A 26,351-nucleotide genomic window follows, 5' to 3' on the forward strand; every position below is an offset into this window, starting at 1 on the left:
CATGGAGCTGGAGAGAGCAGGAGGCTAGGGTTGCCCCTGGTGATGGAGGAAGCCAAGCTTCTGCAGCCCTGGCCTGCCTTGGCCTTCACTTAAGGCTACAAAGTTTCAATTATAGAAGATAAATAAACCCCAGATACCAGGGCCTCCACTTGGGTCGCCAGGCAGCATGGCTGGCCTGCAAACCACCACAGGCCCCTCACCCAGGCCGCCCTATGCCCCAAGGGAACCCCCACCCTGATCCGGGACACCCTTCAGGGCAAACCAGCTGGCCCCCACCCATGCACCAGGCCTCTATCCTATCTAATAAAAGAGTAATATTCAGACTGACCATCACTCCAACACACAAGATGGCTGCCCCCATGTGGTCAAAGATCCTGCCCCCATGTGGACACAAGATGGCCACCACAAGATGGCCAGCAGGGGAGGGCAGTTGGGAGGGACCAGGCCTGCAAGGGAGGGCAGTAGGGGGCGATCAAGCCTGCAGGGGAGGGCAGTTAAGGGTGACCAGGCCGGCAGAGGAGGGAAGTTGGGGGCAACTGGGCCTGCAGGGAAGGGCAGTTGGGGGGTACCAGGCCTGCAGGGGAGGGCAGTTAGGGGCAAACAGGCTGGAAGGGGAGCAGTTAGGCATCAATCAGGCTGGCAGAGGAGTGGTTAGGGGGTGGTCAGGCTGGCAGGCAGAAGTGGTTAGGGGCAATCAGGAAGGCAGGCAGGCGAGCAGTTGGGAGCAAGCAGTCCTGGATTGTGAGAGGGATGTCCGACTGCCCATTTAGGCCCGGTGGGATTGGGCCTAAATGGGCAGTCGGACATCCCTTGAGGGGTCCCAGATTGGAGAGGGTGCAGGCTGGGCTGAGGGACACCCCCATGCACAAATTTCATGCACCGGGCCTCTAGTATATATATTAAAGCCTAATATGCTCTGTCCGACCATTCAACCTTTCAACTAGTCACTATGATGCACACTGACTACCTAGGGCAGATGTTCTGACTAGTAGGTTAGCTTGCTGCTGGTGTCCGGACCATATCAACTGAATGAGATAGGCCAGACAGGCCCTGGATCCGTCCTACGGTCCCTCCCCAGCCCTAATCATGCACCCGTGGGGTCCTCGGCCTGGCCTATGCCCTTTCACAATCCGGGACCCCTCAGGGGATGTTGGAGAACCAGTTTCAGTCTGATCCCCACATATCAGGCTAAGAGACCCCACCAGTGCATGAATCCATGCACCGGGCCTCTAGTTAGTAATAATACTATTTAACCTTATTGAGCATTTATTGCATGCCAGGCATTGAGCTAATATTTCACACATTATCTTAGTTGAACCTTTATACAACTCTGTCAGGAAGATATTAGCATTTATTCTGTTTATACACAGGAACACCAAGGTTCAGAGTGGTTAAGTAATTTGTTTAGCTTGGCAAAGAAAGATTCTAAGTTACAGAAATGAGGATATAATCTGGACTTTTCTATCCTTACTGTGTTTACTTTATTAGATTGGAAAACCATTTGTCACAACTCATTGCCCCTTCATTAACTCCAAGAAGCATCAAAATGAGATCACCTGATGTGACCCATGCTGCATAAGGCAATGGTTTGAAAATAGGCCTTTTATTAAACTGCCAAAGTTTACAGTATTTTTTCAACAGATCTCTTCTGGCTTATCTGGCAAAATGATTTGCATCTTGAAAGGTGTAGAATTGCATACAAACAAGTTCAAAGCTTGAGTGAATCTTTAAAACTAACTGCTTTGAAGCAAGGAGTCTTTGTTCTTGTCTTTGCATAACAACTTCAAAATTCTAAATGTCCTAGATCATCTGTAAACCACCTGACTTGATTTTTTACTCCAGATGAAGCCAAAGACCATGGAAGGGTGCATTTAAGGGTTATCAGCACAGTAAAAGATATGCCCAAGCTTCATTTTCTTCTGATCCACAAAATGAATATCCAGATTTCCCTTACTTGGAAATTGAGCATGATAATTACTGAGTGGCTATAACAGTTTTGTCCCAGCATCCTAAGGCATACTATTGTGCTAAAGATGAAGGTTCACATTATATTGGTATTTCATTCACCCTGCCCTAACACCTTAATTGTATTGCCATCTCTATACATGACCCCTAGATCCTGGGATAGATATTTGTTCAATGATTGAATACATGCTTTCTGAAGTTTAGAAAGAACTTGGAGCAAAAGCCTTTATATAAGCACACACACACAAATATACACATACTCACACATATCCTATCTAATAAAAGAGTAATATGCAGATTGACCATCACTCCAACACACAAGATGGCTGCCCCATGTGGTCAAAGATCCTGCCCCCATGTGGACACAAGATGGCTGCCACAAGATGGCCAGCAAGGGAGGGCAGTTGGGAGGGACCAGGCCTGCAAGGGATGGCAGTTGGGGGTGACCAGGCTGGCAAGGGAGAGCAGTTGTGGGGGGGGGGGACCAGGCCTGCAGGGGAGAACAGTTGGGAGGGACCAGGCCTGCAGGGGAGGGCAGTTAGGGGTGACTAGGCTGGCAGGGGAGGGCAATTAGGGGCAATCGGGCTGGCAGGGGAGCAGTTAGACATCAATCAGGCTGGCAGGGGAGTGGTTAGGGAGTGATTAGGCAGGCAGGCAGAAGTGGTTAGGGGCAATCAGGCAGCCAGGCAGGCGAGCGGTTGGAAGCCAGCAGTCCTGGATTGTGAGAGGGATGTCCCAGATTGGAGAGGGTGCGGGCTGGGCTGAGGGACACATTTCCCCCCCACATACACGAATTTCGTGCACCAGGCCTCTAGTATATAATTCTTTATGAGAGAAGAGAATATCAATAAATCACATGGTATAATTTAATCAATTATATAGTGTTCTATAGATTTATTTTAACTTGACTAATTTTCTTAAGGTAATCTTAGTGCATTAAAAAGGAAAATAAAATGCATATTTATTTTATCACATTACTAGGATCAAGAAGAACAATTTTGTTATGTGACCAGCCATTAAACAAAATTTAGACACAGACATGTCAACTAATGGTCATTAGTTCCAATTCAATGCCAGCAGGAATTCCCCAATTGGGGTGTGGTGAAGAAGGCAACTTTATTTGGTGCAAACAGCTCAATTGTGATACAGCATAGCTGTGGAGCAGCTCAATAGTATTACTGCTCCGTTGTGAAGCAGCATAGCTGTGTAACAGACTGCTGCAAGGCAGTCCTGGGGTAAGGTGGCTCTCTAGCTACACAGCTCTGCTCTGGTCTGTTCCACCTGCTCCTGACTGGTCCACTCTGCTCTGCACTGGTCTGCTCTGCTCTGCTCCAGCAAGAAGTCTTTGATGTTTCAGTTCTAGCAGGGGATACACAGTCTTCAGTGGAAAGGGAAGGTGAGCTTCCCAAGCCAGGAGCTGACTTATATAGATAGAAGTCCGGCTCCTGGTCTCTATTTCCAAAGGTATAACCAAGTCTATGTGTAATTCCCTGGCAGGAATCTACCTTTTTCTCTTCCACAATGATAGCATGTCAAAAGCTGAATGTCAAGACGAGTAATGTTATGGGGATAACCTAAAATTACTCTCATAAATATAGACATAATTAGAGGCAGAAATAGAGATAGAAATATGCAATAGATATAACTGCTTATATAGTTACAGTGTAAAACATCCTTGGTGATTTACCTAGCATTGGTTAAAAAAATAATCTGTGACATGCCCTGCTGGTGTTTCTCAGTGTTTGAGCATTGACCTACGAACCAGGAAGTCACAGTTGGATTCATAGTCAGGGCACATGCCTGGGTTGTGGGCTCAATCCCCATTGTGCGGTATGCAGGAGATAGCTGATCCATGATTCTCTCTCATCACTGATGTTTTTTTCTCTCTCTCCCTTCCTCTCTCTGAAGTCAATTATCTATCTATCTATCATCTATCTATCTATCTATCTATCTATCTATCTATCTATCTATCTATCTATATAAAGAGGTAATATGCAAATTAGCCAGGACACCTTAAGACGTCACGACCAGCTCAGGAGGAGGCTGCATCATGACTGGCTCAGGAGGAGCTTCACACGCAGATGGGCGGGAGGGGACTGCGTGCTGCCCCCAGCCCCAGCGGACACATAGCAGGGGTGGGGGTGTGCTCCAAGAGGCCATGGTGCAGCTCAGAGCACGCCCCGGGTGGGTGGTGGTGGCTGCCGGAGTGAAGCATGAAGCAGCTCAGGTCTCGGCTGCCTGGTGGCAACTGGAGTGAAGCAGCCTGGGTCCTGGGTGCCAGAGAGAAGTCGGTGCATTCAGCCAGGGGAAGGAAGGCCTATTCTTGCATGAATCTTCATGCATCGGGCCTCTAGTCTATATATATCACCTGTGACATAATTATAAAAAAATAGAATGTCTTAAAACTATAGGTAAAAACAAAAACACAACAACAACAACAAAGAAAACTGGTCTTAGTTCTTGGTACTCAAAAGATGCTTTACAGACCAGCAGCACTGGTTTACGTGCGAGCGTGTTAGACCTGCAGAATCTCAGGACCGTTCTCCAGACATGCTGAATCAAAATCTGCATTATTACAATATCCCCAGATGATTCACAAGCACAGTAAAGTTTGAGAAGCACTGGCCTAGATAAATGTTGAGTTCCTTCCAACTTAGTGATTGTGGGAATCTAGGTAAAAATGACAGGGTCAGATATGATGTCAGCACCTGCAACATAAACTAACTAATCCTATATCTCTGCTTCCATTCCTCCAAAATTTCAGATGACTTTCATACTTCAAGCATAGCCATGCTACCAAAGGAGATAAGCTATTTTCTGGAGAACAGCTGCTACTCAGCATTAAGTTACTGACAGATTGTTTCCACACAAAATTGTAATTCATAACTCAGGCATCTGCTCTAACTTTCAGGAATCCAAGCTTCAGTTGTGACAGTTTTGAGTTTGTGATTCATCTTCATACCCATCCTCATCCCCATGACTGTTGGCACATATCAAAGATCTACTGGGAAATTAAACCATAAAAACAAAATGGTACTATAATTTGAAAGACAAGACTGCTTTGAAACTTTTCATTATGTCGACAAAAAAGAAAAATGGTATTTGTAAGTATTCAGTACTTCATGGTCGTTTTCTAATACATTACTTCAAGTCTGCAGTGCGATACCCAATATTAATTTTGCAGCAATGTTGAACCATCCCCCATGCAGTTGGAAATCCACCTATAAATTTCGACTCCCAAAAACTTAACTACTGATAACCTATTGTTGACCTACGAATAACATAAACAGTTGATGAACATGTTTTGTACATTATGTGTATTATATACTGTATTCTTACAATAAAGTAAGCTAGAGAAAAGAAATGTTATTAAGAAAATCATAAGGAAGAGGACATTTGTTTACAGTATTTCTTGAAAACAATTCATATACTAGTATAATGGACCCATACAGTTCAAGGATCAATTGTAAATGTTTGTAATACTAATTATTTTCATCTTGAATTAGAAAACCACCTAGAGCCCTAGCTGGTTTTGCTCAGTGGATAGAACATCTGCCTCTGGTCTGAAGAGTCCTGGGTTCAATTCCAGTCAAGGGCACATGCCTAGGTTGCAGGCTCCATTCCCAGTGTGGGGCGTGCAGGGGGCAGCTGATTAATGAATTTTCTCTCATCATTGATGTTTCTATCTCTTTCTCCCTTCCCCTTCCTCTCTAAAATCAATAAAAATATATTATAAAATACACACACCTAGAAATGCCTTTCTCTACTATAGGTTCCTTGATGAATAGACAATGTGAGGAACTTTTCTCTTTGTGAGACTATTAGGTTACTAATGAAAGAAGCCACTAAAAAGTAATAAATCTCATGATATATTGAATCCCACTTCCCTGGTGTCTCTTTGCTTGTGTTTGTTTTTCTCTAAAGGAAATTTTCAAGATGCCTTTGTAAATGTTACTGGCCTAAGCCTAAATTCATAAACCTGATTCCTCTATTTTTCTTTGGCTCTTGTCTTCTCTTTGGTCCTTCACTGTTTTGTTTTAGAGCCCATGCATCTCAGAAGGGAAAACATCATCTTAATAAATGTCATAAGTGGCCCAAGAGTTATTTCTCATTAGGTGATGCCAGGTCCTGTCATACTCAATACTTTTCCATGAAAAAGAAAAATGAAAAAAAGGGTGCTTTATTTCTGAAATATTTGAAAGTATAATGGTATGGAGAAATGAGAAATGGAATAATTCAGGGCACAACTGACCATAATAAGAGCTAAACAAACAATAAAGACAGAGATATATTGCCTGAGCCATGAAGCAATATTCCCTTTTGTCTTTTTTAAGTACGTATTTCTCAAAAAAACCTGATGGTGAAATATATAATTTTGAACACAGTTATCTAAAGTGACCATTTTACCATGGGATGGAGGCTAATCTCTTTGATGAGTTATGACCATCCACTGAAGGAGGATTTTCTATTAGAGTTAAGCAGCCATCAGCTGGAATGGCCCTAAGCAGTGACTGTCTAATGTATGTGCCTGTATTGATCCTTGACATTTACTAATGAGAGCACTTACCAAACCCTACTGTGTGCACTAGGAACTAAAGGGGGCATAGAGGACATTGAAAACATGATCTCTACATGTGAGGTACTTTACATCTAGTGAGGTTGGCTGTCAGATGAAGCATGTTTGGACACATGTGGCAAGCCTTACCTACCGGGGATTATCTGTGAGATGACATTTCAGGGGGTGCCAAGAAAGTTGCACTGTCCAAAAGAATATGACCTGCAACCACTACCAGATGCCAAAAGTAACATCAACCCACTATCTCATTTAATATACTAGAGGCCCGGTGTACGAACTTCATGTACAGGGGGGTGTCCCTCAGCCCGCCCTGCACCCTCTCACAATCCAGAACCACTGGCTCCTAACCACTCACCTGTCTGCCTGCCTAATGCCCCAAAACTGCCTTCCCCTGCTGGCCTGGTAACCTCCAATGGCCCTCCCCTGCCAGCCTGGTTGCCCGCAACTGCCCTCCCCTGCTGGCCTGGTCAGCCCCAACTACCCTCCCCTGCCTGACTGATCACCCCTAACTGCCCCCCCACCAGCCTGGTCACCCCCAAATGCCCCCCAGTGGCCTGGTCGCCCCTTAGTGCCCCCCCACTAACCTGTTTGCCCCTTACTGCACCCCCTGCCAGCGTGATGGCCCCCAACTGCCCCCTCCGCCAGCCGGGTCACTCCTCACTGCCTCCCTCTGCCAGCCTGGTTGCCCCTCACTGCCCCCCTGCCAGTCTGGTCGCCCCCAAATGCCACCCCTGCAGGCCTGGTAGCCCCATGCAGCCTGCTGCTCAGTCGTTTGGTAACCCCTCATTAACCCCCTGCCGGCCTGGTCACTCCACGCAGTGTGCTTCTCAGTCATTTGGTCACCCCACACTAACCCCACTGCTGGCCTGGTCACACCCAACTACCCCCCCTGCTGGCCTGGTAACCCCACACAGCCTGCTGCTCAGTCGTTTGGTCATCCCTCACTAACCCCCTGCCAGTGTCATCCCTCACTAACCCCCCCCCCCCCCCCCGCTCCAAACAGCCTATTCGGTCGTCCGTTCAGTTGTTTCGGATGTGATGGTCCCATAGCCTTTTATATACACTGAGTGGCCAGATTATTATAATCTCTGAACACATAATAATCTGCCCACTCCGTGTCTATCCTATATAATAAAAGGCTAATATGCAAATTGTCCCCTCGGCCAGGAGTTCGAACAGCAGGCAGGCTGGCCAACCGCCCATACCCCCTCCCCCTGGCTAGGATGGCCAGACCCCACCCATACACGAATTCATGCACCGGGCCTCTAATACACACACACACACACACACACACACACACACACACACAAACACACACACACACTGAGTGGCCAGATTATTATGCGTTCAGAGATCATAATAATCTGGCCACTCAGTGTATATAGACTAGTGGCCCGGTGCACAAAATTCGTGCACGGAGGGGGGGGTGTCCCTCAGCCCGGCCTGCACCCTCTCCAATCTGGGACCCCTTGAAGGATGTCCTGCTGCTGGTTTACAGGAATCAGGCCTAAAACAGCAGTTGGACATCCCTCTCACAATCCGGGACTGCTGGCTCCTAACTGCTCACCTGCCTGCCTACCTGATTGCCCCTAACCACTCTGCCTGCTGGCCTGCTTGCCTCCAAATGTGCCCCCTGGCCAGCCTGATCACCCCCAACTGCCCCCCATGCCAGTGTACTTGCACCCAACTGCCCCCCTACTGGCCTGCTCACTCCAAACTGCCTCCCCTGCTGTCCTGATCATGCATAACTGACCCCCACAGATGGCCTGATCACACCCAACTGGCACACCTACTGGTCTGCTCACCCCCAACTGCTCCCCCACAGGCCTGATCACCCACAACTGCTGTCCTATCCTGGCATGATAACCAACAACTGCCCTCTCCTTTTGGCCTCTAACCACCTCTACCTTGGCCCCGCCACCATGGACTTGTCCAGAAGAACTTGTGGAAGATCTCCTGGAAGGTCTCCCAGTCTAATTAGCATATTACCCTTTTATTAGTATAGATAGAGGCCTGGTGCACGGGGGGGAGGGGGGGGGGCGGCTGGCTTGCTTGCACTGAAGGGTATCCCAGATCAGGGTGGAGGTTCCCTTGGAACGTGGTGGTTTGCAGGCAAGCCACGCCCCCATGGGGTGAGGGTCCCCACTGGGGGCAATGGCCAGCCTGAGTGAGGGGCTAAGGGCTGTTTTCAAGCTGGCCAAACCCCCTTCAGGGTGGGGGTTCCACTGGGGTGCCTGGAGAGCCTGGGTGAGGGGCTGATGGCTGTTAGCAGGCTGGCCATGGCCCCCAGTGGGGACCCTCAACCCATGAAGGCATTGCCAGCCTGGGTGAGGGGCTGAGGGCTGTTTTCAGGCTGTCCACGCCCACCCCCCCAGGGACCCAGGCCCCCAGCCACTCCTTGAGCAAGACCAGGGTCGGCTGGAAGCCTGGTTTGCCCTCGACGACCCAGGCCCCCCAGCCACTCCTTGAGCAGAGGCCAGGGAGGGTGGGAAGCTTGGATTTCTCCATTGAAGGGGGCAACCCAAGCATACTGCTCGCTCCAGCTCCATGTCCTCCACCTACTTGTTGTGTTAATTTGCATATTTGCTCCTGATTGGCTGGTGGGTGTAGTGGAGAGATGGTCAATTTGCATGTTTCTCTTTTATTAGTGTAGATGTTCAATCATCTCAAGTAGTCAATGTGAACGTTTAATAAAACAAAGGGTAATGGGCCCCTCCATATCCTATATAATAAAAAGCTAATATGCAAATCAACCAAACAGCGGAACGACCGGTTATTCTGCTTTGATGTGTACTGACCACCAGTGGATAGACACTCAATGCAGGAGCTGCCCCTGGTGGTCTTTGCACTCCCATAGGGGGAGCCCCATTCTGCCAGAAGCTGGGCTTATGGCTGGCGAGCACAGTGGCAGTGGCGAGAGCCTCTCCTGCCTCCATGATAGCACTAAGGATGTCCGACTGATGGCTTAGGCCCACTCCCCAGGGAGCAGGCCTAAGCCATCAGTCGGACATCCTTGGAGGGCTCCTGGACTGTGAGAGGGTGCAGGCCAGGCTGAGGGACACCCCCTTTTCCATGAATTTCATGCACCTGGCCTCTAGTATCTACACTAATAAAAGAGAAGCATGCAAATTAACCATCCCTCCGCTACGCCCACCAGCCAATCAGGAGCAAGTATGCAAATTAACCCAACAAAGATAGCAGTGGCCACAGAGCTGGAGGGAGCAGGAAGCCTGGGTTGCCCCTGGCAATGGAGGAAGCCAAGCTTCCTGCTGGCCCTGGCCTCCACTCAAGAAGGGGTTGGGGACCTGGGTCAGGGCAACCCAGGCTTCCAGCCCACCCTGGCCTCCGCTCAAGGAGGGACTGGGGGACCTGGGTTGCCAGGGGCATGGCCAGTCTGAAACAGCCCTCAGTCCCTCACCCAGGCTGGCCATGCTGCCATGGGGTGAGGGTCCCCACTGGGGGGCTTGGCCAGCCTGCAAACAGCCATCAGCCCCTCACCCAGGCTGGCCAGGCACCCCAATGGGCACCCCCACCCTGAATGGGGTGTGGCCAGTTTGAAAACAGCCCTCAGCCCCTCACCCAGGCTGGCCAGGCACCGCAGGGGGACCCCCCACCCTGAAGGGTATGTGGCCAGCCTGAAAACGGCCTTTAGCCCCTTACCCAGGCTGGCCACGCCCCAATGGAGTAAGAGTCCCCGCTGGGGGCATGGCCAGCTTGCAAACAGCCATCAGCCCTTCACCCAGACTGGCCAGGCACCCAAGCGGGGACTCTTACTCCATGGGGGCGTGGCCAGCCTGAGTAAGGGGCTGAAGGCCGTTTTCAGGCTGGCCACACCCCAATAGGGTGAGGGTCCCCGCTGGGGGGTTTGGCCAGCCTGCAAACAGCCATCAGCTCCTTACCCAGGCTGGCCAGATACCCCAGTGGGGACCCCCTCCCTGAAGGGGTATTGCCAGCCTGAAAACAACCCTCAGCCCCTCACCCAGGCTGGCCACACCCCCATGGAGTAAGAATCCCCACTGGGGTCATGGCCAGCCTGCAAACAGCCATCAGCCCCTCATCCAGGCTGGACAGGCATCCCAGCGGGAACCCTCACCCTGAAGGGGGTGTGTCCAGCTTGGAAATAGCCCTCAGCCTCTCACCCTGGCTGGCCATGCCCTCCCAGCAGGGACCCTCATCTCATGGGGGCATGGCCAGCCTGCAAACCACCACAGGCCCCTCGCCCAGGCCACCCCACCCCCCAGGAGAACCCCCACCCTGATCCGGGACCCCTTCAGGGCAAACCAGCTGCCCCCCCCCCCCCCCCCCGTGCACCAGGCCTCTATCTATACTAATAAAAGGGTAACATGCTAATTAGACTGGGAGACCTTCCAGGAGATCTTCCATAAGTTTTTCTGGACAAGTCCATGGTGGCAGGGCCGAGTTAGAGGTGGTTAGGGGCCAAGAGGAGAGGGCAGTTGTTGGTTATCATGCCAGGATAGGACAGCAGTTGTGGGTGATCAGGCCTGTGGGGGGGCAGTTGGGGGTGAGCAGACCAGTAGGTGTGCCAGTTGGGTGTGATCAGGCCATCAGTGGGGGTCAGTTATGCATGATCAGGACAGCAGGGGAGGCAGTTTGGAGTGAACAGGCCAGTAGGGGGGCAGTTGGGTGCAAGCACACTGGCACGGGGGGCAGTTTGGGGTGATCAGGCTGGCCAGGGGGCACATTTGGGGCAAGCAGGCCAGCAGGCAGAGTGGTTAGGGGCAATCAGGTAGGCAGGCAGGTGAGCATTTAGGAGCCAGCAGTCCCGGATTGCGAGAGGGATGTCTGATTGCCACTTTAGGCCCAATCCCTGTAAACTGGCAGTAGGAGGGGTCCCAGATTGGAGAGGGTGCAGGCCGGGCTGAGGGACACCCCCCCTCCGTGCACGAATTTTGTGCACCAGGCCACTAGTCTATATAATAAAGAGCCAGGTTGTAACGACCGTTACAACCGAAGTCTCGACCAGACCAGAAGTCAGTGCTGTGTTGCCATGGCGACCCAGCACTGACTGGGGCTACTGCTGGCACCCTGTCCAGCACTGACTGCCTAGGGGGCTGTGGATCAGGCCCAGAGAGAGGCCTGCAGAGAGAGACGCAAGGTCTGGTCCATAGCCTCTGTGGCAGCCATTGATCAGCACTTGCCTCTCTTTCTCTCCCAGCCTGACCAACAGCCATGCCTCCATTTCTCTCCAGGCCCCCACCAGGGCTGCTGATCAGCCCTGCCTTTCTGATCAGGCCCCGTTGATAGGCCCAGAGACACTGACTGGCATAGAAACTGACCAATTTGAACCAAATCTGGGTGAATGTAAGGAGCAAATGGCTGCCTAGGAGGCGAAGCTTTTGACGCTGACTAGCATAGAAACTGACCAATCAGAACCAAATTGGCTGTCAAAGGAGGGCAATTGGGGGTGATCAGGCAGGCAGAGGCAGTTAGGGGCAATCAGGCCAGCAGCAAAGGGCAGTTAGGGGTGAGATCAGATTGGCAGGGGCGTGCCATTGGGGGCAAGATTAGGCTGGCAGGGGAGGGTAGTTGGAGACCACCAGGCTGGTAGGGGAGGGCAGTTGGGGGTGAGATCAGGCCATCAAGGGAAGGCAGTTAGGGGTGATCAGGCAGACACAGGCAGTTGGGGGTGAGATCAGGCCGGCAGGGGAGGGCAGTTAGGGGCGATCCAGCAGTTAGGAAGAGGCAGTTAGGGGTGATCATGCAGGCAGGCAGAGAGGTTAAGGCGGGGGTGGGCAAACTTTTTGAATCGAGGGCCACAATGGGTTCTTAAACTGGACCGGAGGGCCGGAACAAAAACATAGATGGAATGTTTGTGTAAACTAATATAAATTCAAAGTAAAGGAGCGGAGGGGAGAGCAAGAGAACTGGATAGAACAGCCGGATCCGGCCCGCGGGCCGTAGTTTGCCCAAGGCTGGGTTAAGGGCAATCAGGCAGACAGGTAGAGGCAGTTAAGGGAGATCAGGCAGGCAGGCAGAGAGGTTAGGGGCAATCAGGCAGGCAGGCAGAGGGGTTAGGGGCAATCAGGCAGGCAGGCAGGTGATTGGTTAGGAGCCAGTAGTCCCAGATTGTGAGATCCTGTGGGATCAGGCCTAAACCGGCGGTCGGACACCCCTGAGGGGTCCCTGATTGGAGTGGGTGCAGGCTGGTCTGAGGGAACCCCCCCCCAAATGCATGAATTCCGTGCACCGAGCCTCTAGTATAGTTATAAAAGGAGTAGCCATCCTACCGCTATAGCAAATTACAGATCAATCCCAAGACTATTTGTCCTCATCATCCATAAGCCATCTTCAGCATCATCTGGGCCTTTCTCACTTTGTGTCTAGTTTGAAAAATACCCATTATACAAACATTTCCTGGCCTCTTCTGGCAGAATAAATTCTCTCCCTCCGAGGTACACTCTTTTTGCCTACTTGGCTTTCCACAGAGTAGAGAGTGCTGTGTCCAGATGTGGACCTGGATTTGTCTGAGTCACCTGCCAGATGGGAAAGGAACCCTGTTCTACTCCAGTGGTTCTCAGTATGGCCTGTGGACCAATAACAACAGCATCACCTAGAAACTTGCTAGAAATGCAAATTTTCAGATTGTGTCTGCCCCAGTCCCACAGAACCAGAAGCACGGGTCAGGGGCTTGGTTCTCTGTAGTTTAACAAGCCTCCAGGGGGTTCTGAGGCACATTGAAGTGTGACAACCACTCTTCTGCTGTCCGGGACTCCCTCCTTTCTGTCCCAGTGTCTGAGTGCCTGCCATGAGCTGTTTTGCTGGCTCTGTTTAAACACAACCAACACATAGGCATGACTAAGATAGAACCGCATTCCACAGCTAGGTTTACTTCTGTTCATTAGAGCTGAAATGTGTTAACCTTACTTACTGGACTGGTTGTTAGAAAGGAAGAAGATTCTGTCGGGTTACATCAGCCAGAATAAATTGCCAGCTGACACTCTGCATGTGGTAGTCACAAATACTATAGATCATTGACTGGAATTTGGTGACAGTTTTCCTGCCCCGCCTCCCTGCAGACAACATCTTGTTAGTGAGTCATGGGGATGCTAACAATATATTTACTGCATCTTTTAAGAAATCTGACGATTCTGTGAGTTATTTTTCTTTTTTGTGTGTGAAACATCATAAAAAAGACTTGCAGTGTTTCATTTCTTTTTCTATTATACTTTCTTGCTGTTTTTATAATGCACTTTCAAAAGTATAGATATATAATAACAACAAAATTTGTTTCTAGGATAGAAGACATCACACATCACCTTATATCTCTGTGTGTGTGTTTTTCTCCCCAGCCATATTTGTACACATGGGAAATAATCCTGTCTATAATGTCATCTTTAAAAAGCTGCCTCAAGGAACCTCAGTGTTGTTGGCAAAATTGAATTTTGCTGCCCTGGATCACATTATTGCTTTTCTAATTTGACTATGGTTCAGCCAGAACTAGAAAAACTGGTCAAGTGGCTTATTGACTCTTTGCCCCCAAAACTTTTTCCCCTTGTGCCTCACGCTGACCTTGCGCCTCATATTTGAACTTGCTATTCAGAGAACACAAGATTCTTCTCTAAAAGTGCTTGTGCAAATAGAGAATAGTGCAGGCCAAAGAGGCAGAAATGAGGAGGGAATTTTATCTAAATTTGTGTGGATGACTGATTTGAATATGAGACACATCCTGGGACCTCTGACTCCCACCACTTCTAGAAGGGTCGTGCAGCAAATAGGAAAGTGCACTTGCTATAGCAGTGCCAGAGGTCCTGGATTTTCAGTGCTGACTGTCCCTGGAAAGCGGCCATACCTTTCTGGTCCTTAGTCTGACCAGCTAAGCCAGTGGTCGGCAAACCGCGGCTCGCGAGCCACATGCGGCTCTTTGGCCCCTTGAGTGTGGCTCTTCCATAAAATACCACGGCCTGGGCGAGTCTATGTTGAAGAAGCGGCGTTAGAAGAAGTTTAAGCTTAAAAAATGTGGCTCTCCAAAGAAATTTCAATCGTTGTCCTGTTGATATTTGGCTCTGTGGACTGATGAGTTTGCCGACCACTGGCCTAAGCAATGAGGAGCTTGGAAATGATGACTTTCAGGATTTCCACCCAAGCCAAAATAATACTTTCTGGAATCCAACCTTATAATATTTACATACAAAAATAGATGATAAGAGCATGCTGCATGTTCTATTTTATTAACAGCTCTTTCCCTGAGCAAGTAGGGTCCAGAGCAAAAAAAAAAAAAATGAACAATATCCTTTCATTTTCCTAACCATGAAACATCATGGTGTTTAGGGAGCAGAAAGAACACTTTCTACTACAAACTCTTCAGCTAATCCCTGCTAGGCCTGTTTTCTGATGTCTTTGACATTGCTTTTTGCATAACTTCTAGCCGTCATTCCCATTCATCCCATTTTCTTCAGTTCATGTTCCAGAAGTAGATGATCCCCTTAGAGCAGCCGTGGGCAAACTACGGCCCGCGGGCCGGATCCGGCTGTTCTATCCGGTTCTCTTGCTCTCCCCTCCGCTCCTTTACTTTGAATTTATATTAGTTCACACAAACACTCCATCCATGCTTTTGTTCCGGCCCTCCGGTCCAGTTAAAGAACCCATGGTGGCCCTCGGGTCAAAAAGTTTGCCCACCCCTGCCTTAGAGTGTGGCAAGTTGATGTTTACTATGTAACATCAGAAATTCTCATTGATAGCCTGTCTCCTTTTGTGACCTGTTCTCAATGAACGTGCTTGTCTGAATCACTACAGTAGAAAACCTCTCTATCCCCATTCTCAAAACAAGTGACCACTAAGAAAAGAGACACTTGTGATAACCAAACACTCATGCCTTTGACAATGACTCTCTCCTGCAGCGCTTTTCAAATTGGCCTCCCTCCTCAGGTCCCTGTGATGCCTCAGGAGCCACCGCTGTGATGCCGGGCAGTGAGAATGCTGGAGTGACCACCGTCACTCAGGCAGACAAACTCCACTGCTTCCTAGCTCCAATTTGAACCACACGGGATCTAGCATAATTCCCTAAGCACTGTGGACAATTCTTGGATGAATGGATGCGTGACTTTAGATACTACATGGGTGAGCTACTATTAATCCCCACTTCGGGCAGCGCAATTAGTCTTAAAATAGCCCAGTGCCTTCTCAGCGTTCTACTTCTCTCTCACTAATAGCACCCAGTGGGACGTCTGGGCTATCTCCCTTGTTTGTGGTAACTCTTGATTTCTTAGGTGTTCCTGCCTTAGGTGGAGTATTTCCTGTTCCTGGTTTGGTTCTCCTTTTGCATAAACTCCTGCATTTATGGCATTTGGAGAATATCTCCAGAGAAGGGAGGCGATTCTCACTGGAAGAAAAGATGCCGCTGAGTGATCTACTGCAGTGATTAATAAGCAGTGCTCTGCAAAATACTCTGATCCTGTGCAAACAGCAGGGAATTCACATGATATTTTAAATAACAGTGGTTTTTAAAAATATACTTTTGTTGATTTCAGAAGGGAAGGGAGAGGGAGAGAGAGAGAGAAACATCCATGATGAGAGAGAATCATGGATCGGCTGCCTGCTGCACGCCCCACACTGGGGATCAAACTTGCAACTCAGGTATGTACCCTGACCGGGGATTGAACCTCAACCTCATGGTTCATAGGTCAACGCTCAACCACTGAGTCATGCAGCTGGGCAACAGTGATGTTTTTAATGTATTTTAAAACTGTGGCCCTGACCAGTTTGGCTCAGCGGATAGAGCATCGGCCTGCGGACTGAAGGGCCCCAGGTTCGATTCCGGTCAGGGGCATGTACCTTAGTTGCGGGCACATACCCAGTGGGAGGTGTGCAGGAGGCATCTGATCGATGTTTCTCTCTCATCGATGTTTCTAACTCTCTATCCCTCTTCCTTCCTCTCTGTAAAAAATCAATAAAATATATATTTAAAAAAATAAAACTGTAGTGATAGGACAATATGCATATTTAGATGGAGTTGCCAAATATTAACTCATTGAAGACAACTGGAAATGTAGCGGATGGCCACTAAACACTTGTTGAAATAAAGAGTTTCTAGGCCTGTATCTACTTTAATATAAAGTGTCATTGACTGGGAAAACTTCAGTCAGCCCTGGGGGACTGTGTGTCCATGATGGAACCTCAGACGTATCTGCTCTGCCCTTGTCCTAGGGTAATAATAAGTGAACCATGTAAAGAGGAATATTAGAAAGACTGATGATCATTTCTAACTTTGAGGCTTGTAGTAATGTTGACTAAATTAAGAATTTTTAGTGTGATGACAAGAACTCAAAATTTGGTGTGTTTTTTTCTTAGGGCAACTTTCATTAAGCAGGTAATTAGCAAATGGTGGGTGAAAAGGGATTATTTTTAAGTTACATTCACCTGAAATCTGTAGTGCTTGGTGATTTCATTCTTTAAATGGCTTTATTTATAGCCCAGGCAATAGATCAGAATCACACTGCTCCTGCTATTGTGCTGCTGAATAATAAGTTTCAGCATACTCCAGAATTACTGGATCACTGACTGATTATATATTGAACAGCTTGTATATTCAGATCACAGTGTGTAGGGGTGGGTGTTATATACACACAAAAGCAAAATCCCAATGCACTGGAACCAGCGTGTCCATTAACATCCTGTTTGCAGCTAAGCATGCACAGGCCCACTATGCCTACCAGCCAGAGAGACAAATTGCGTTTGTGCCGGTCTGCACTGCCTTTCAGTTAGTCTTTGTAGAGGGTGGCCTGGAGTATTTCAGAATAATGAAGGTTGTTTTTATTTCCCTCACATACCGGAGGTTTTGCTTATAGCCTTGAATATCAGCTTTTGAATCCTTGAAAGCCCTCACCACACAATACAGCTTTTCTCAAAGAATATGGTATTAGGAAATTCTTTTTCTGAGGTGAATAACACAGTTTTAAAGTGATTGCAGTTCCTGAAATTAGTAGGACTTTGGACAATACAGGACAACTTGAACCGAAGGTGCTTAAGACCCTTGTAAAAGTTTTAGGGTTCTTTCACGGTTTTGCTTTTGTGTTCTAAAGTGCAAAAAGACCTTGAGGGAGAGAAGAGGTGCTGGGGAGCACAAGAGACTTGGTTGGAAAGTTGTCAGGAGGACATTCTGAGAAAAGGGAAGTGTGTGGAAGGCCGCCTGCCCTGTTTATCGGAATTCCGACTTAGGGGCGACTTAGGGGAGTGTCGAAGGTGGTGGTGCCCCTGATTATTCCTTGACCTTTCCAAACCAGCCTGTGCACGTGCAGACCCCCGGCCGGGTGTTGACTGGAATCCTTACGCTTAATCCCTGGATGCCCTTGCCTAGAGACAATGTAAACACGTGTGTCCTCGCAAGACTACTCACCCTGCTGATTGTATCTAAAGATGAAAATTCCAGTAAAGGCCTAACGAGGCGGGCCATAGAGGCTGCCCTGGCCACTAGAAGCCAGGGGCCCCCGAGCCCTCTCTTTCACAGTCCAACTGTGTCTGAGTAACCTGTTCATCTGTCCTTCAGGGGCTGCGGGTCAGCCCCGGCAAAGAGGAAGCAAAATGTTATCAGAAGGAGCAAGAGTCTTGTGAATACTACCTGGAGGGGGAAACGTGAAACTGGATCTTAATTTCCTTTTTGTTCTTTAGAAGAATGTCCTTGTGAAATATGAGGTCGGAGAAGGACAAAATGTTCCAAAGTCACTCCTTGTAACAGCCCCCACATTCCACATGTGAGCTGTTCGTCCCAGGTGACTGACTGGATAAATTGTAACTAACTGTGAAGGCTCTGGAGCTCCGTTTTTCTCCAGTAGCACTTCTCATTCTTCCAGTTCCTTCTCTTCTATCATTAATTGTTCATTTAATAAATATTTTTGTAATACCTACTATGTGCCAGGTCCAGCATCAGGTTGTGAAGGTACGAACCTGGAGATAAAGATATACAAAAGAGACACCTTCCTGTATCTCTTAGAGTTTACCATCTAATGTACACAGATGATATAATTATAACCTCTATGAGTGCTGCCATCCAACTTCTTATCCACTCTGCAGCCAGAGTGGTCTTTTAAAAACACCCATCCAATCTTGTCACATCTCTCTTTTAATGTGTTTACTGGCTGCCTGTTTTCTTCAACATAGAGATGAAAATCCAGAAGAGGCCAGAAAGCTGATCCCTTATCTGTTGGAGGCCTCCCTCCCCGCCATTCTCCCCACTCTGCCTCCAACTTTCTGTTCTGGACTTTCTGTTCCAGGATCAGCCACCTTCCTTCCTGTCCCAGAGAGTTGTTCTAGTTTCTTCCCAACAGTCTGGAATGCCCCTTCAGATTTCTCTTTGGCAGCGCTCAGTTGTCAGAAGAAGGGATTATATGAGGAGAAGTTCAAAGGTTGTGGCTGTAGTCCCCACAAGAGATGATGGAGACTTGAAGCAAGGTAGTGGTAGAAGAGACAAAATTGGAGAGTTTCTTGAAACATTTATGTCAATACCTGAGGGCTGGATTGGAGAGTGAACAATATGAAAGCACCCAGATCCCCAGCCAGTGTGTCTGGACACTGGGGCCATTCAGTAAAAGGCAGGCAGAGCAGGAGAAGGGTCAAGGGGTTGTGTGTGGGGGGCGGGGGATGGGAAGAAAGGAAGGTATGGATGGCAACAGGAGGGAGAAGGAGAAGTTAACTGCCTTCTAGTTCCAATACCACCAATTTTTCCAACTAAGTATTGGCTGTGACATTTTTGACAGTGACCCACACTGAGAAATCCATTTTGCATAGCCTCCCCATGCAGTGTATATAGAAATTCGCAAGACAATGTCGCCCTATTTCTTGTGCAACTCATGAATACTTCCTATCTTACTCCCTTAAAAAAGAACAAAAAGCGGACGAGTCCTCATGGGTCGCGGGGCGGTGACGTTGCCATGGGTCGCTGGGTAGTAACGTCTGCATGGGCCTCGGGGCAGTAAAGTCTGCATGGGTCGTGGGGTGGTAATGTCGGCGTGGGCTGCGGGCTGGTAACGTGGGCGTGGGCCGCAGGACAGTGACGTGGGCATGGGCAGTGGGACGGTGACATCGGCATGGGCCGCGGGGCAGTAACGTCGGCATGGGCCGCGGGACAGTGACGTCAGCGTGGGCCGCGGGGCGGTAACGTGGGCGTGGGCCGCGGGGCAGTGACGCCGGAGTGGGCCGCGGGGCAGTGACGTGGGCGTGGGCAGCGGGACAGTGACGTCGGCATGGGCTGCGGGGTTAGTAAAGTCACCGTGGGCCGCGGGACATTGACGTCAGCGTGGGCCGCGGGGCGGTAACATGGGCATGGGCTGCGGGGCAGTGACGTCGGCGTGGGCTGCGGGGCGGTAACGTGGGCGTGGGCCGCGGGGCAGTGACGCCGGCGTGGGCCGCGGGGCGGTAACCTGGGCGTGGGCCGCGGGACAGTGACGTCGGCGTGGGCCGCGGGACAGTGACGTCGGCGTGCGTCGCAGGGCGATGCCGGCAGCAGCGGGCCGTGGCAGTGCCCTTTGTGACGCAGGCGCAGTGAGGTGGCCGGTGCCCTGGAGACCTGGCCCAAACAAACCCCGCTTCAGTGTCAGCTGGAAGCGCTCCTGGAAGCTGCCGCGGCCCACCTTTCGGCAAGTACCCCTTCGCTCGCCCAGCCCAACATGTCTGCTTCCAGTGGTTCCCAGAGGCCCATCAAGGGGATCCTGAAAAACAAAGGCTCCTCGGCTGCGTCTGCTGCGTCGGCTTCCTCGGTCGTGGCCCCCGCCCAGCAGTCCCGCGGACTCAACCAACTACAGGCAAGGAAGTCGAAGAAATGGGACGAGTCGAACATCCGTGCCACCTGCCGGGCCGCCTACAGAGACTATGATTTGAAGAACATCAACGAGCCCAGCACGCCCCACGTCAGGATCCAAGATGGCTGCGAGGACTTGGCGCGGGAGTTCGAGAGCAAGGACCAGGCCAGAGGCACCACCGGCCACATCTTAGGGAAATTAGCCGCTGCTGATGCCACCGAGCCGAACTGTCGCCTAGGGGAGCTGGAGGGCAAGGAGGCCCACAGCAGCAAAATATTCCTGGACAAAATCGAAAGACAGCGGCAGTTCGAGTTGAGACGGAAGCTGCATTACACCGAAGGACTGAACATCAAGTTAGGCAGAGAACTAATTGCCAAAGAACTGCAATATTTGGAAATCGACGATGAAGACGAAGAAAACCCACCTGTTGCCAGTGAAGAGAAGACTGCTGCAGGAGAAGCAGAGGGTGATGGTCCTGCAAGTGAAGAGCTGCAGACTCCAGCAAGCTACCTGTAGAAAACCGCTGGCCATCATGCAACGGTTGTCACGCCCTCTTAGGACAATAGACTGCTTCTAGTTACATAGAACTGTGCTTCCAGTAATGAAATGCTAGCAGTTAACTTGTACTGTGATAATTAAATAGCAAACTTAGAATGTAATCAATAAAGTGGGAAATGCCTGCTTAATATGCTTGTGTCTGGAATTTTTTTTAATAAAGATTGCGATATCCGTCCAAAACCACATTACTTTTATAAAACTTGATTAATGTGTGTATTATATAGCTTTGTATGTGTTAAAGGTTTAAAGGGGGACTAATTTATATTCACTTATGGATGTACTAGGGGCCCAATGCACAAAATTCCTGCAAGAGTAGCCCTTCCTTCCCCCGGCTGCTGGCACCAGTTTCCCTCTGGCACCCAGGACCTGGGCTTCCCTCTCAGCCCTGGCTTCATCCAGAAGGCCATTTGGAAGGATGGCCGGAAGGACGGCCGGAAGGACATCTGGTCTAATTAGCATATTATGCTTTTATTATTATAGATTAGCCTTTATAGAGAAGGTTTTGTTACCAAACCAAAATGCAATTGCTTATATAGTATGATAAATATTCAAAGTAAGACCATTATACTAGTGAAATAAGTCAGAGAAAGATAAATATCACATGATCTCACTCATTTGTGGATTATAATGAACAACATAAACCAATGAATAAAAACAGATCTAGAGACAGAGAAGCATCGATCAGACTGTCAAACCTCAGAGGGAAGGTAGGGGAGGGCGGGGGTAAGGGGGAGAGATCAACCAAAGGACTTGTATGCATGCATAGAAGCCTAACTAATGGACACAGACACGGGGGGGGGGGTGAGGGCATGAGTTGGGGGAATGAGGGACAATGAGGGGATAAGGACACATTTGTAATACCTTAATAAAGAAAAAAAATGGGGAAAAAAAACAAAGTGAAAAACACTTGTTTCAGGATGACTCACCTGTTTTGAGAGAGAATATGAGTTATTGTTGCATTTCCTTAGCCTAGTATCTTTAATTTTATCTTAATTTTCTTTCAGTGTTTATAAGGACATGACTGAACTTTCTATTATCAAAAATAGTCCCTTTCCATGAATTATTAGGTTAAAATTGCACCGGTGTACACTATATGGGAAGATTTGATTCCCGTCTATATATATAAAAAGCCAGTGACCGGACAACATAATGATGGGAACATCTGCTTGCTATGAGGCCCACTGCGGCAGCAAACTGGCTTGATTGGGGGTGGGGCCGGCCTGCCAACCTCCTGAGGCCCTTCCCCCTTGCCGGCCCCGCCCCTGATGGGCCCCCACCACCCCATCGGCCCACAGCCCCTCCCCCCAGCTGGCCCCACCACTGATAGCCCCCCCACCCCAATGGGGGGCGGAGCCGGCCAGCCAACCTCCTGCAGTCCCTCCTCCTGGCCGGCCCCACCACAGATCAGCCCCCCCACCCTGATTAGTGGTGGGGCTCTTCCCCCTGCCTGGGCCTGTCCCCAAGTGGCCCCCCTATCCCATTGGCCCTCGGTTCCTACGCCCAACCAGCTCTGCCCCCGATTGGTCCCCCCCACTCTGATCAGGGGCAAGGCCAGCAGCTACCGTCCGCAGCGGCCTCTCCCTCCTGATCGACCCACACACATACCAATCAGGGGCAGGGCCTGCTGGCCAACCTCCCATGGCCCCTCCCCCCAGCCACTGACCCCTGATAGGCCCCCACCCCATTTGGGGGTGGGGCTGGCCGGCCCACCGCCCATAGTCCCTCCCCACAGCTGGTACCACCCTCAATCGGCCCCTACCACCCCAATCAAGGGTGGGGCCCACTGGCCAATCGCCCTCAAGCCCTCCCCCTGGCCATCCTGGCCCCGATTGGGCCCTGATCAGGGCCAGGCCGGACAGCCAACCTCCTGCTGTCTCCTCCTCCCAACAGGCCCAGACCCCACCCATGCACGAATTTGTGCACTAGGCCTCTAGTATTTTTAAAAGTTTCATGTTATCTCAGTAATTTGTTCTCACACCTGTCTTAACTTCTATCTTTTCTTTCCTCAGACTTCCCCACCCATAGACACACAATCCTTTATGGAGTATCATATTATCAAGACATTACAAATTCTTCCTTCTCAAATTTTCTATCATTTGTTGTAACAATGTCACTTTTATTTCAACCATCATGGCCTATTCAATCTTCTACTATGTACAGAAAATAGACTGAACAGCAGAAGTGCTAGAGTCAGGAAGTAGAATTCAACTGCTAAATTTCTATACATTTTTGGTTTATAGCTTGCTAAATAATTTACTATTATTAGTTTATCATTTGACCTAATTCACTTTTAGAAAACAACTGAGATTTTATTTCATGACAGAATCCTGTGCAACTGGTGGCATGATTATAGTTCCTGAATGTACACTGACAGAAGTAAGCCCAGAGGTTTTTGTGTATTTTTTATTTTTAATTTAAAATTTTACTGATACAATTATAGATTCACATGAAGCTGTGAGAAATAATACAGAGAGATCCTGTGTATCCTTTACCCAGTTTCCTCAATAGTAACATATTCAAAAACTATACTACAGTGCCACAACCAAGATACAGAACATTCCATCACCACAAGGATCCCTCATGTTGCCCTTTTATAGCCACATCTGTTCTCCATTTTTAGAATTTTGTCATGTCCAGAATGTTATATAAATGAAATCATTGTATGTAATCTTTTGGGATGCACGATAGTTTGTTTAGCCATTCTCTTGTTGAAAGACATCTGGACTAGTTCCAGGTTTGGGTATTACAAACGAAGCTGCTATGAACATTCATGTACAGGTTTTTGTGTGAACACTAAGTTTTCACTTTCCTGGGACAAATGCCCAGGACTGCAATTGCTGGCTCATATGGTAGTTGCAGTTCCTTAAGAAACTGCCAAACTGTTTTCCAGAGTGGCTGTACCATTTTACATTCCCATCAGCAATGTATGAGCATTCCACTTTTTCTGCATCCTCACCAATATTTGGTATTTTCAGCATTTTTTTTGGTCATTTTTATAAATGTGTACTGTGGTCTTAATTTGCATTTCACTAATGGCTAATGGTGTTGAACATCTTTTCATTTGCTTATTTACAATCTGTATATCCTCTTCAGTGAAATATCTTTTGCCCATTTTTAGTTTAATTATTTGTTTTTTAACTGTTGAATTTTGAGAGTTCTTTGATTTGCAAATATTTTCTAACAATCTTTAGCTTATCTTCTTAGAAAGATGTTGCAGAGCAAAATTTTTTAGTTTTGATGTGGTTCAATTTATAAATTTTTCCTTTTATGCATGGTACTTTTGATACTCTAGTCAAATGTAATCCAGAAAGATATTTTTATCCAAATCATGATTTGCCTAATAAGTGACATGTTATTGGGTATATAGAAAATGGACCTGTATTATTTAAGCACTAGAGACCCAGTGCACAAAATTTGTGCTTGGGTAGGGTCCCTACCAGCTGCCTGCTGCTGGCTGGCACCTCCCTTCCCCAGCTTCTGGCTGCCAGCTGGGGCCTCCCTTCATTCCGTGCTACCCCATGGTGGTCAGTGCACATCATAGCAAGCAATCAAACTCCCAGTCTCTCGGTCGAACTCCCGAGGGGACACTTTGCATATTAGGCTTTTATATCTACACTAATAAAAGAGAAAGATGCAAATTGACTGTACCTCCATGATGCCCCAGCCAATCAGGAGTGAGTATGCAAATTCACCCCCCAAAATGGAGGGTTAATTTGCATATACAGGCACTGAGCAAAGACTGAAGGCTCCACCCAAGCGAAGACTGAAGACTGAAGACTGAAGGCTCTGCTATAGCTGGAGCCAAGCCTGAAAGCTGAAGGTTAGGCTCCACTGAAGGCTGAAGGCTTGGCTTTGCTGCAGCTCGGGTCCTGGGTGCCGAAGGAAAACCGGTGCCGGCAGCCAGGGGAAGGAAGGCCTATTGCACAAATCTTCGTGCAACGGGCCTCTAGTATATAGATAATTTTCTTTTAGATAAATCTAAGAATGTTTAGTTCATGTTTCAACTCTTTATCAGTAAACTCCTTTGATGTCATCATTTGTTTACGTATTTTTCAGTATGAAATTCAGCAAGGTTGGCTGTTTAAAACCTGAGACATATAATGGTATAAATTGGTTAAGTACGAATAACTTCCACTGGAAGGTTAAGGCAAATGTATTTACCCCTGGACTTTGAAATTGCTTATACTCTTTTTCTACATTAGTATACTACATGATATGTTGTATTAAGGTGCAATGATATGAAAAGAATGAGAATGAAGAGTCACTAAATTGGTTCCGTTAAATTGTAACCTGAAGTTTGACAAACTCTGCCCACAAAGGATCTTAATATTTTCAGTTAAAGGATTTTGTTCTTCGTGTGTAAATATAACCTAGGCAGAACACTGTAGGAGCTTATCAGCCATTCACACCTTAGAATAAATGAAGAACAGGGCATGACATATTAATTGGGAAAAGAGCAAGCCAAATTCAGGGGTGGCTATAAAAATAAAAGAAAGAAGTACCCAGAAGTGAAGAGTTTGGAAGAGAGGGAGAAAATAATGAGAAAAAAAAAAAAAAGAATGGAGCATTAAATTCATTACCTTTATTTGTTGCATAACTTGCCCAAATCCATAGCTGCTAGTTGATAAAATCAGGATTCAAACCCAGGCTGGTCTGGCTTACCCAGACATAGTCATTTCCCTATTATAAAACACTGGCTCTATTCAAGTTTAATTAATTAATTAATTTATTTATTTATTTATTTATTTATTTTTAATATATTTTATTGATTTTCCACAGAGTGGAAGGGAGAGGGACAGAGAGCTAGAAACATCGATGAGAGAGGAACATCGATCATCTGCCTCCTGCACACCCCCCACCGGGGATGCGCCTGCAACCAAGGCACATGCCCTTGACTGGAATCGAACCCGGGACCCCCGAGTCCACAGGCTGACGCTCTATCCATTGAGCCAAACTGGCCAGGGCTCTATTCAAGTTTTAATGGGATTGGAGGTCCCTCCTCTCACCCCCTCTTAAACACACAAGTCTACTCTGGCAATATAGCAGTGGGTTAGTTTTCTATACAGCTGTGAAGTATGAGTGGTCTAAGGAAACCTTCAATCTTGGAGCTGCCCCCACCCTCTGCCACACTGCCCCAAACTCCAAGTCTTCTTCTCATCCCCTACTCTGAGGCTGTGCTCAGAAAGGAACCTGGTCATCTACTCATACAAAGATGTTACTGGATGAAAGTAACATATTTGTCAACTGCATTTCCATTTCCAACAAGTGAACAAACATTTCCCAAGCATGGCCTCTATCAGGGCCACTAGCTGGTGCTAGGGAGAGAAAGATGAATGAAAAAGAGCCTCTGCATCCAAAGAGGTCTGAGTCTAGTTGGGGACACTGAGATGGTTCTGAAATGATCACCTATAAACCCTTCGAGGGAAGAGGATGTCTGTATTTTAAAAAGGACAAGAGCCCTTGTTTAGGTTACATAAGTACTTGAAAACAAAGAAGTGGTT

The 26,351-nt window shown here is 48.2% G+C and overlaps 1 protein-coding gene across 1 annotated transcript; it reads left to right on the forward strand.

Moving 5' to 3' along the window:
* Positions 1–20,160: 20,160 nt before the first annotated feature.
* On the forward strand, positions 20,161–20,808 carry PPP1R2C (PPP1R2 family member C; the record flags this gene model as incomplete). Its single annotated transcript, XM_080653224.1, has 1 exon — positions 20,161–20,808. One exon carries the CDS (start codon positions 20,161–20,163, stop codon positions 20,806–20,808), a length of 648 nt encoding a protein of 215 aa, XP_080509350.1.
* Positions 20,809–26,351: the final 5,543 nt, after the last annotated feature.

The sequence above is a fragment of the Plecotus auritus genome (assembly GCF_963455305.1).
Source record: "Plecotus auritus genome assembly, chromosome: X".
In the NCBI taxonomy this organism is placed as follows: Eukaryota; Metazoa; Chordata; class Mammalia; order Chiroptera; family Vespertilionidae; genus Plecotus; species Plecotus auritus.